At 32.0% G+C, this 12702-nt stretch overlaps 1 protein-coding gene across 4 annotated transcripts in view; it reads left to right on the top strand.

Annotated features, from left to right (window-relative positions):
• Positions 1 to 12135, top strand: part of rsh (Rap GTPase activating protein radish) — a 310270-nt gene extending 298135 nt beyond the window's left edge. For 3 of the 4 annotated variants that reach the window (XM_074126564.1, XM_074126565.1, XM_074126562.1), the window contains 8 exons: positions 122 to 361; positions 445 to 600; positions 1275 to 1426; positions 1506 to 1627; positions 2213 to 2395; positions 2838 to 2942; positions 3911 to 4147; positions 5120 to 12135. In XM_074126564.1, the coding sequence (XP_073982665.1) occupies positions 122 to 361; positions 445 to 600; positions 1275 to 1426; positions 1506 to 1627; positions 2213 to 2395; positions 2838 to 2942; positions 3911 to 4147; positions 5120 to 5293 (1369 nt within the window). In that variant the 3' untranslated portion in view covers positions 5294 to 12135. The remainder of the gene's footprint in view (positions 1 to 121; positions 362 to 444; positions 601 to 1274; positions 1427 to 1505; positions 1628 to 2212; positions 2396 to 2837; positions 2943 to 3910; positions 4148 to 5119) is intronic. The other variant, XM_074126563.1, reaches the window with a different exon arrangement.
• Positions 12136 to 12702: the final 567 nt, after the last annotated feature.

Genomic DNA, 12702 nt, shown 5'->3' with positions numbered 1-12702 from the left:
CAAGCTGATTAACTTGGAGGAGTGACACTCTAAAACCTGTTTAAAATCTTAAACAACCAAGGTGTTCCCTTTTTTCCGCATGATTGCGCATAAATGTTGTTTATGTTATAATTTTTTGTAGGCGTGGTTCCTGGAGACCAATCGGCCATATGCGGCCATCAAGTCCATTACTGGATTCAGTTAGAGACAGATTTGAGGATTACGATCAACTAGCTAAAGATTTTACCAAAGTATTTTTAAATTCTGAACCAAATATTACCACAAATGCTAGTCTATTTGATGTAGTTTTCTTAGTTGGCCAAAATAAGCAAAAACAAAGTCGCCTGATTGGAGTTCGTGCAATATTAGGCGTACGAAGTCGGTCAGTAGGATTGATTTTTTTTTTTCAAATTCTAAAAATTTCAATTGTGATATTCAATAATGAGCTGCTGATTACTTGAACAGCGTTTTCCAAGAAATGTTGTACGGAATTCAGACTGGATTTGGATCTCCACAAGTGCCAGTAGCTGAACTACTTGCCCGTGCCGTCCCTTCTTTGCCCAGTCCACAGAAACCAAAAAGTTCCAATTTTCTTCAAGTACCTGATATCGAAACGCCAAGGTAATTTAGTTTTAACCATCACGCATTTAACCATTAATAAAAGGGACTTTGACTTCAAATAGTCTATTGAAATCTCCGATTTAATCTTATAATCATCTTAACTTAATCGATTAGCTTGATATCTTTGATCTTCAACACTTATTGAGGTGCCCAGTCCATACATCTAGTCCCTGTTTTGATCGAGTCGAATACATAACAGCATTTAGTTGAGTTTTAATCGATTGAGTTGATTTCATAATTTTAAAATATTGTTCGTGAGTTAAGACTCAAGAATTAATTAATTAATTAATTAGTTGCAGCTGAATAAATAAGTAAAGTTAAGGGACAAATACTTTGTCCCTTATAGCTGCTCAGTATTAGTTTAAAAATTTTATGGAAGGACGATATGACTCGTAGATATGAGTCTTGTAAGCAAGTCAAGGTCCTTTGACCTATTTGTTTTAAGAGAAGCTGAAGAAGCACTAGAATAGTTTCAGGTGGATCAGGAGTGTCCTGATGAGCTAAAAATAGGCACTTGAACGTCAGTGGGATGATGCCTAGTAGCTGTAAGATAACTCTTTGAAGAATGAATTAGTTTCAGCTAATGTAGAGCATTCACTTGACAGCTAAAATAAGAAATGCAAATTTCTACCTACAAAGCTTGAACTTGATGAATTTTTTTATTTTTTTACTAGACCAAAAAGTGTACCAAGCTCTCCAATGGTGAAGAGAGCTTTCTCGCGGTTAGGCACACTGACAGCCGGCTGGGGAAGATCAATCAGAAAACAGCATTCTCATCTTTCAGCCGATGATAAAAAGAAGTGGGCTTCATCGCAGGATTGTTCAAGTAATTTCTATGTTTTATGAAACATGCACAATACTTTATTAAATTGTTTTATAGTTTGATTAAGAGATACTAATTTCAGATAAAGAAGGGAAAGATGGAAAAGACAAGGATAAGCAGACACCGTCTCAATTAGCCGTGCCAAGATTGAGTGTATGCGCGGACGTACAAAAAGTGGACAGAGCTAAACTTGCTCAAGTTGAGGTGAGAATGTTTTGAGTTTACTTTACAATTAAAGCTATTAGAGCTTCCTTGTTTGGGAGTTCAGACTTTTATTATCATTAATATTTACATACTATTTTTTTACTCCTCGGAAGACTTCATTTAAGGACTGAGCGACTGGGAGAATTGACGATTCCCTTTAAGAACCATTTAAAACAAATTATGAATATATTAACAAATGAGGATTAAATGAATTGACGGAATTCCGACTTCAAAGAAATAGTCCTGACTGGAAGAGCGTTGTTCCAGAAGGGATTTTCCCTAGCTAGATGAAAAGCTATAACATTTTTTTAAAACTTAATTCTGTCTCCTAGTACAGTGCAGATTTTATAAATTAAGATTTTTCTGTAAATATTCGTTTTGACGTTCTCCATTTTTTTACAGATTAGTTTTTTTTTTTACAAATTTATCTGCGAGTATGAAATTCCTGAATAAACGGAAAATCGTGAAAAGTTTAAAATAGACAGTTTCACTCGATACAAGACCTTGGTCTTGTACAATAAGCTTTTTAAAATCAGCCAACCAGATGTTTACACACATTAAACTTTTGATTTTCTTTTGTTTCAGTTTTCAATTATTGAATTCGACGCAGATACGTTCAGAATATTGCTGGACTATTTGCATACCAGTTCCTGTCCGCTTACTTGTGCCAACATACCTGGATTAATTTGTGCCGCTGAACACTATGATCTTCCAGAATTACTGCAAGCTTGTTTTCATCATGCGAAACAATTTTTAAGGATTGAAGTGGTAAATAGTCTGTTTTTTTTTAAGTATTTACTTTAACTTTTAAGTTTTTTTTTTTAAGTTTTCAGTTTGTGGAGGGTCAAGTAGTAAGTGTTCCAACGAGTTTTTCTCTAGAATATTAAACCAGTAACTTATCTTCTTCTTTGACTCTGAAAAAGATGAAGTTTCTCTCGTTATTCTTCGTATTTCTTCTTTATCTTTTGGGCTCATCCTCCACTTTCTGATCCATCCCTCTTTTACTTAGAACACGTATCTTATTAATAGCTTTATAATTTTCTCATTCCCTTTAATTGCAAACCCTCTACCTGTGGTGTTTAGTCCATCATCATTATTGATTATACATTCTTTTAATTCCCTTTCTTCCTGCTTTTTACAGATGATTTCTTCTTATCTTTTTTTTTTTTTAATAAAGGACTTGTACAACTTTTTTAAATTTTAATTTCAGGTATGCTGTATGCTTTGCTCTTTAGAAAACTATTATTGGCGTTACACGTCTGCATCAGAATTGGTCAATATGATTCTGGCGTTTGTGGAAACAAGAGCTCATCAGGTAAATAAATAACTACTGCTTGTATTACTGTTTTGCCAAAAAAATATGTGAAATGCTTCAAATTGTAATACCCAATAGAAGACCTTTGCGAAATAACTTCTGATTGGATGGCTGTTTTGTCAAAAACAAATTGCGAAATGCAACAAATTCTTATACACAATAGAAGACAAGCGTTTAGAGTGCCTGTCTCAGGGTAGAAATGTAGTTAATCTTTAACCTTACACAATTCGTTCATCGTATAACTGAAAGTATGGGCAAAGGGCGTAGTCCTAAGAGATGTCTATTGAAGGAAATGGTACTCTTACAATAGGGAACGGCCAAACCCTAAACTCTGGAACTTCTCTAAAGATAAAATGCTTTAAGAATATACAGCTTTGAAGAATTTTTTTTTTGTGAAATATGTTGAAGCTGAGCCCCAAAAATGAGGTAGAGCAACGTATCCGCTCCTAAGTGGTATCAAAGATACCGTTATTACTCAGAGGGTAAGAGTTCTAAAAAGTGCCTTGATCAGATAAAAACAGGCTTCGCAGGTAGGAAGATTTCCTTAAAGGTTCAAGGATAAATTTATAAGATATCTAAATAAAACTAGACCTAGAATATGTTGGCTGATTCTGTTGGGAAATGCAGGAGACTTCTAACTGACATCCATTATTTCATTGAAGGAATATTTGTTTTCCTGGGTAGTTTGCAGGTGTTAGTGGAGGACATAACCTTCTCTTGAACCCTTTCAGCTTCTTAGATTTCTCAGGCATAACTGAAAAGTGTAAAGAACTAGCGGGGAACGTTAGTTCTAAGGTGCATGAGATAGACTCCTTAGCCTAAAACAATTTAATAAATAAATATTAGAGAAAGATAATGAATAATTATACTGTAAATATAATATAAATATATATTAAATGAAGCATAACAATTTAAATTAAACATTATCATTTAATTAATAGTTGTTAATTTCATTAATTCATTTCCAGCTATTTCCAACGCCTGAATTTCTGACTCTATCAGAATCTATGGTACAAATGATAATGTGTAGAAATCTTGAAATAGCTGAAGTTAGAAAATTTGAGGCAATGTTGAATTGGGCAAAACATAAAATTAAAACAAAAACTTCTAGTAAATTGGATGCAAAATTGGAATTTAAATGTATTATGGAAAGATTGGCGAGAGATTTAAAATTGTATAGGATATCTCCTCAAGAACTTATTAAAGTAAGTTTTTTTTTTTTTTTAAGTATTCATTTTTTTTTGTTTATGTGTCTTTGATAGAACTGTTACTCAAGTTAAAGCAAGTGAGATTCGTTTTTAATTGGCCACAAATTACTTCTGATTTTTTAGTGCAATATTTCCTTGGCTTTTCTTTAAATGATTTTATAAATAATTTTAACTGTTATGAGTTGGCTATGATAAATCATATTTCTGTTTCAAATATTGTTTTTACGCTGGTGTCGATTGTCAATTTTTAAAAGCAAGTTTTCCTTTTCTTTTTTGAGAAACCAATACTCCATGCTATATAATTTTAGGAAAACTATGTGGTCCCTGGGACTATAAGGGTACTTTTGGGTATCTTTTAATATGAGACATAAACTACAAATATTTGGTAATAATCCGTTTATGTTGCGCGTAACTCTACATTTACAACATCTATTTGAATATTTGTACTGGTTTAATTACGCAAGAGATGTTTACGATAGTTTTCTTTTCTTCTATTATTTAAATTTTGGTTTGTTGGATGTAGAGCAGAAAAACTCGATTTTTTTTTTCTATTTGCCGATACTCTTATTCTCGATGTGCACTTTAATAATTCGCTGATGCTGTACGCGGAGCATTAGACAAACATGACGCTCGCCCTATCTACAGGGTCAGCGCCGCAACATTTGTTGTTTTTCTGATACTAGGAAGGGGACGCCTGATAGAACCTTGGAAAGTAAGGAGTCAGAAACGTGAGGATAAGCGCCTCCATCTGAATGTAAGATGGTTATTCATCTGAGGTCCATTTGACGAGGAGGGAGATTGTCTAGCTGGACATAAGATTTTAGCTGTTGTTTAGCTAGCAGTGGCTAGTCCAATAATAATAAAAAAAAAAGGATTCAATTCTCCTAAATCCATGTTTCTCCTGAACACGAAATCCTTATTCCTGATTCTTTCAAGAGATTTATTTTGAAAATATTTTTTATTTTTCAGATTGTCTTACCAAGTAAAGCTATAAAAAATGAAAGAATTTTGGAGACTTTAATGTTTCAAGCTAATTCTGGTATGTATCGTATTCAAGATAGCTATTTAGAAGCTTGTCAAAAGAGATTACAAAAACAAGATTCTAGATTTAGTGAATGGGATTCCTTTGATTATGGAATGTAAAAAGAAAAATTTATATTATTTGTTGAGTTTCTTTCTAAGTATTAATATAATTTATTTGTTCTTTTGTCTTTCACATTAAATCAATCATTAAGAATGATTGATTTGAAACAAAACAAAAAATGTCGCATTTATTTAAATTTGTGTATAATTAGTGACGTAATAGACAAAATTTGTGTATTATATATAAATATATATATGAAGTAACATAGCTTTGTGTATAATTTCATATCAAAAGGAAAGAAAAAAAAATTATTTTCGAACTTTATAAAGAATACCAAAATAAATTATATGTAAATATTGCCAAAAAAAAAAAGAAAATGTATGCAAGTATGCGTGTATGTATATGTTTGTTAATACTAAAAATGAAAATTTGGCACTTTTTGAAACTCGATGTGAGAGAAAAATAAAATATTTAATTTAACAAAAAAAGGAAAATACGCACATAGCTTTTCTCTTACTGCAATTGGTCAGATTTAATGTGTAAAAATAATAATAATAATAATAATAATAGAGCTATACACAGTTAATAAAATTAAGTCTAGTCTACTAAGAACATTTCATTTGACTAATTGTGTGAAGAAAATTAACTCCATTAATAGACTAAGTTACTGAATATTGGTATATTTTGTTGAATATTATTTAAATTATTCAACTGGCTCTCCTCTTGCAAAACTGCCAACTTTTTCGCCCCCTCCCCCACCCCCAAAAACATTTGTTGAGTGAATTCATGTTCAAGACAGGTTTGAGCAGGAAGATCATAGAACTGGATTAGTTCTGTTTCTCCAGAAGTACCTAAACTCACCAGAGAGAGAGAGAGAGAGAAAATTTGAGCTTCCTGAGGTCCATTGGTGTTCGAAGCTTTTTTTTTCAGAGCTCTTCCGGTTTCCCCCCCCCACCCCCACCCCTGGAAAATGTTCTTCCGACAAAATTATGCATTTCCGGAATAGAGAACTGTAAGAAGCTCCTAGGGAAAAAGAGAGAGAGAGAAACTAGCTATGCTTTGTTATAAATTTTTTAGAATTATGATTATTACAGACATAAAAAAAAAACTTGTATTTCTAAAAAGCAACTTATTTCAAGACTCTGGGAGATTTTAAAATGTTTTTACTTCCAATTTAAACTAAAAAAATTTATAAATTCGCACAAAACTTCCTTCCAATTTAACAGCAGTAAGGGAAAATAAATAATTATATTAATAACATGTATTTATAAGATAATGTGTACATGCTTAGTGATAAGATATAAAAAAAAAGTATATAAAATATACTAAATCTATATATTATGTTAAAAAAAAAATTAAAAAATTGCCAAATTATCTAAAAATAAGTTGACTGTTTTTTAAGTGTTCCATTTTCAGAATGGGTGTGCCTATACTACTGTCAGTGTTTAAAAAAACATGGAAATCCATTTTTTTTCTGTGAAAATAGACAAACATTTTTGTTATTCATATATCATTATTTTATTTATTTATTTATTTTAAAGAAAGAATTAAAAAAAATCCTTAAAAATAAAATAAGAGCTGGAAATTCCTTTAAATATCTTAAAAAATGAGGAAATATTATTTGTAAATAACAAAATTATCAAGGTCTGAACTAATTTATGAATAAACTTACTTTTGTTTCTTCCATTTGTAATGTTTCTTCTTCTATTCTTCTTCTACTTCTTCTTCTTCAGGTTCTACTTCATAAATCTGAGCCTGTTACTTTCCAGGAAGAAGAATTTTAAAAAAACTTTTGTGATTCCCCATGCGATTCTTCAAACTTTTGCAAAAGATGGAAGTTCATTTCCTGTTGACTTATTATTACCATTCCCGTAATCTTTTAGTCCAGTTTCTGGAAATACTGCTAACAGTCAAGAACGCTGTTAACCCCCCAAACATTTCTCTATAAGATGCCAATGGCGTAGCTGGGAACCTTCCTAAAAAAATAATAATAATAAAAAAAAAAAGAGCACATGCTGAGATTTAGAGTTGCCGAGTTGAGGGTACTATGTTGAGACAAAATTTATTGGATACTTTTGAGAAGTCCAAACAAAGTATTGTAAGTAAAATGAGTGTTATTCTTATGTTTGTATTTTTCATCTTTCTTATTTCCTAACGAATAAAACACAAATCTTGGCACCTAAGTCAAAGCATCCACTGGAATTAACAGAATTTGTTTCTTTTTCATATGTTTCAATCAGAATATACACTTTGTGGTAGTAAAAGTTCGAAGCCCAAAAATTTCCGGCTTTGAAAAAGTGCTGAAGAAAGACATTGTCCTCCATGTTCTTCAGGTATACCATTGGTCATCTTATGATTCCTATTTTAATGCCGTATGAAAATTTAAAAAATCTTTCTACTATCCTAATCGTTCAGTTATCAATGCAAACACTTTTTTTAATCGTTTTTGAAGAAAGAAATAACTTCTCCATGGGCCATATCTTTGTTTTTTATTTTCGAGAGAAATCTGAGAAAATAAATTACAAAATTGGCAAGGAATTAGGTCCATTGCTTATTGCACAGAAATCTCACGCGAAGATCCTGGGTTCGAATCCTGGTGCCTGGATTAATTAACTTTTCTTTCTCTACGGTTAGTGTGATCATTAATGCCGGAGGCACCTTCTTTTCTGGCGAACCTTTAATTAATCTTAGGCGGAATAATGCAAAATCTTTTAAACTATGTTTACAGCTGTTTTCACTTATTACACAGTAAATGGTCGTCCAGATATTGACAGTGTTTTTTGTTTTAAATTATCTATAACTCCATAATTTCTACTTTAATGCATACATAATTTCAGACATTATAAGTATTACTTTTACCATTGCCGTGTGTATTTTGTACAAGCTTTTCGTTTGTAAATTACTAATTTTTGTCACCTGTAGGTATATTTTTATTTCCCCTAAGTATTTCTGTTACGCATTAAAAGGATTACAGCAGAAGAACTCCTTATTTATAACTTGTCGTGAAACTCAAAAAATATGTGGGAAATGTTTCTTGAAAATCTTGTATAATTCTTTTAAGGATTCATCTTCTGTCAAATAAAGTTTAAAGAATCGCACTTTTTTTATGTAATTAATAAAGTCAAAATAAAATAAATAAAAATAATAAAACTAAATTTCCATGTCAAGTAAAATGTAGATGTTGAAGGTAAAGAAAAAATATTAAAAAAAAAATATGTGAATAAGTCTTAATGCCTCATAAGTGTACTTTTTCCTGGCCCATTGTCAAATGTGAAAAAACAATGTGTGTCACAAGAATACATGTAAATATTGCGATGTTAAAATGTACAGCTTTAATGTCTGTTAGTTTCATTAAAATTAATAATATTTAAAAAGAAAAAGAAAAAAAAGAATCATGAAAAGTAAATTTATTTTTTAAACTGTTAGGCAAAGAAAAATGGGTAATAACTATTATTTTCTCCAAAATTTATCTAACTTTTAAAATGAATTAATTTTAAATTGCATTTAACAGAGTAATACAAACAGTAAATAGATTATTTTTATGTATATAGTTTCAGTTTGTCCTTTACAATCAATCATACATATATATGTATCTGTCAATCAATTGTCTATGTATCAAACGCCTCTTTTCAAGCAATCCTCCTGCTGTAAACGTCCTAAACTCTGATTAACCAAATCTTTACCAACTTTACAACCACTTCGGGTCATTTCTCTTCGATTTTTGTACATACCAACATTTCTGCTACTGGGTCTTTAAGTCGTCTACACGTTTCTTTCTGATAATAATTAAATTTTCTGGTTTAATTCATTTTTATCATTAAAGGCGTAACTAAGATGCTTCCAGAATGGAAGGGAGATTTGGTGCAGCTGTTTGTACTCAAACATTGTATTTTTTTTTATGTATGGTCAGCTGATCTTTTAGCCAAGAATTTTAAGCTACTCTTTGTTGGATTTTAGGTGAGACAATACGGATCTCAGCTTTAAAAGAAATTTTTTTATCTGCTCAGATAGTTAAGCGACACTGAAGGCTGCACTAAATCCTTGGGACTCGCATCTCAAAGTTGGTTCTAGTATGTTCCATGAAACTGGAAGAAGTTTCTATTAAAAGAAAGAATGTAACTCTTATCGGCAATTAAATCGTATGAGTAGTTCGGTACTGAGTTTGTAGACTGTAGACCAAGTGCATAGGCTAGCCCAGTGGATGTTTATCTGCTCAGATAGTTAAGCGACACTAAAGGCTGCACTAAATCCTTGGGACTCCATCTCAAAGTTGGTTCTAATATGTTCCATGAAACTGGAAGAAGTTTCTACTAAAAGAAAGAATGTAACGAGCTCCGGTACCTGTGTCCTCTTTGATCAACTCCCCCTTCAACATATTGCTCACTATTCACCTCTAAACATCTCATGAAAAAAGGGGAAAATCCAATTTATCATCTTTTCAATTCCAATCGGAAAACCCAGCATTCTGCAGTTCGTCGTAGAGCATTATCTGACCGGTTTTGAGGCTCAATCTATCCTCACCAACTACTCCAAGTAGGGAAGGGTTAAGTTCCTCACTCTCCTTCATGTAGGAGCACTAGAAGCCGTTTCTTACGGATGCTGAATTTTGAAACAGATTCTGAAAAGGATTGGCCCGAAGAAAATTATTTCTCAAATTTGTCATGATAACTTGAAACGGGAGGTCAGCTAGGAAAAGAGGTGCAGGGAATCAATCAATCAACAAATCCCAACTCCTCATCATTAGCCATTGTTTTTTCCCTATTCGATCCCAAATATTTGTCATTAAAATCTTATTAATTTAAAAAAAAAACACATTAAATGACAATCAAGACTCTATTTCTCTTAAAATTATTGAAATACTAATTTGAATTAAATATTATTAAAACTAAAAAATATTTGCGACAATCTGTTTGCATTACTCTGAACAAAATTTTTATAAAATCAATAATTTTTTATAAGTAAAAGAAAAGCACTCATAAATTGTTACTTTAAAGAAAATAATATAATTAAAAAAAAAAAAATTGTCTTGGAAAAGTTATTTTTGTAATAATTATATGAAATCTCAAAAACTCTAGATTTTTTTTAATAAACTTGCGACTTTTTTTTAATTTCATGTTTAGATCTAGTAAAAAAAAACAAAAACAAATAGATTTATCTTTTTACATCTAAGCAAAAGTGAATACTGCAGAAATGTAAAGCAAAAGATTATAAGTGTCTTACATGTAAATATATAAAATAACACATGAAACTAATATAATATATATATATTATTTAATAATAAGAATGGCGATTGTGAAAGATATATATATTATTTATATATAAAAAAGATGTTTTTGTATATTTATTGCTGTGATCTATGTGTAATAGTCTTCGCTGTTGCCACAAAATGTCTTTTCTACTCCCAAAAATAAAAAAGAAAAAGAAAAAAAAAAATAGTAACTAAAAGATGAAATGTGATGTCATTTTGATGTAAAAAATTTCTGAGTTTCATTTTATTTTTACCTTTTCTTAATTCTTTTAAATTTCCAAAATCCTTAAAATTTTCGAAGCACTTAGAAAGATGGGGATTAATACATTTTAAATTTGGATCTTCCATGTAGACTGTGAAGAAAGTAAGATGTATGTCCTCTCCTCTTTGTGTAGATTGCAATGAGGAGGAGGATTTCAAACATATAATAATAATATGTCCACGTTATGTAGTAGAAAGGAAACACAAATGTTTGACGACATATACAGGTATTTAGATGCACCATTTCGCTACTAAGACATAATATTCTCCACCAACATCTATGTGCTTAAATCTGTAGCAGAGATAGCAAAAAAATATGAATGTATTCAAAAGTTATAGCCGATTAGAACGAATGGAAGAAAATGATTAGAGAAGGATTACGTGATTTTAATTTAGGTTAAGCTATAAGGATGGTAGGAATATAGAGTACTGATCCATCCATTAGCTGTAGTTTATGTAAATAGTTTGTATATAGTAGAGGGATGTGAGAAGCGAATGTATTTATAAGTAAGAATGGAGAGTGAGTGATATTCTAGTGATAAGCACCTGGACGATGCTGGCTGTATGGCGAAAGCCAATGCCAAAAAAAAGGCAAAAAAAAAAATTGGCACTTGTAATTTAAAGATTTCTCCAGGAAAGCATGCATTGAGGGCACTTTTTAAGAATGAGGATTGGTTGCGCTTCCCTCTAATGTGTCATTGCAGTATGCTGGCAGTGCCAATGCGAGAAGTGATTGTCTGGCTAAGTATCTTACTCCTCGGGGAGGTAAAAAAAACAAAAGGTCTTTACCCAGGAGCCGCTCTCCCAGAATTAGGAGTCTGATTGTGACGGGTATGTAGAGTGGTGGGAGCCACAATAGATCCAAGGGGTCGTGGTGGCGTAGGCCTTTAGGCGAAGGCTACCCAGCTAGAATCTATCTATCTATCCTATCAGTTTGATTGCAGCTTGAAAGTGGATTGTCATATTGATTTTTTTTAGCTGAAAAAACAAAACTTTCTCCAGCTACTGAATCAATCTTAAGCAGTCTTTCAGTATCATAATGAAGGACCAAACAGAACTGAAAAGATTGGACAAATATAGTGATTGAGAGGGTTAGTTGAGAATGTAATACGTCACCGACTATAAGAAAACAAGACAAGTATTGCCACACAATTCTTGACATCATTTCACGACACATTCCTTGAATTCTTCGCTTCCTCTTCACTTCGCCAACATCCGCTTCATCAGGGTCGGGTCGGGTTCCCGTGATTTTAATTTAGGTTAAGCTATAAGGATGGTAGGAATATAGAGTACTGATCCATCCATTAGCTGTAGTTTATGTAAATAGTTGTATATAGTAGAGGGATGAATGCGTGAAGCGAATGTATTTATAAGTAAGAATGGAGAGTGAGTGATATTCTAGTGATAAGCACCTAGACGATGCTGGCTGTATGGCGAAAGCCAATACCAAAAAAAAAAAAAAAAAGATGTAAGTCATATCCTTTATGTTCTAAAAGATCTACAGTGACTCCCTAAAGTGTGATTGTTCGTTAATTGTTAAATGTGAACCCAGAAAGAGTGACGGTGTGCTAGAGTTGGCCTGTAAAGGTTGTCAAAACCAAATAGTAGCAGACACCAACTCCCGCTGTAGGCTTTGTTCGAGATAGGATGTGAAAGAAAACGTTCGTCATTAGCTACTTGCCTAAAATTGTCTGAACTACTGAAAACTCCTGAAGAAATGTTTGAATCGCCTGAGCAACGGTTAGCCTGACGAGTGTTTTCATTTCTATGGAGGAATAAGAGTTAAAACAGCACTCAAGAGATGTATGACTCGAAGAGTTTTCTGTCCGTAGGCCCAAAAAGAAACTTTTTCTCCGCAAGTTATAACTTGAATTTGGTTTTTCCTGAACGTTACTTTTTTTAAAAAAATATTTCAACCAATTATCTTATGAACTTCTCTTTAATTATTCAAATGTACTT

Source organism: Rhodnius prolixus, unplaced genomic scaffold, assembly GCF_049639745.1.
Source record: "Rhodnius prolixus isolate KJV_2025 unplaced genomic scaffold, Rpr scaffold_3, whole genome shotgun sequence".
Lineage (NCBI taxonomy): Eukaryota > Metazoa > Arthropoda > Insecta > Hemiptera > Reduviidae > Rhodnius > Rhodnius prolixus.
The sequence above is the reverse complement of the archived record's forward strand: the minus strand, read 5'-3'. Positions and strand labels throughout refer to the sequence as shown.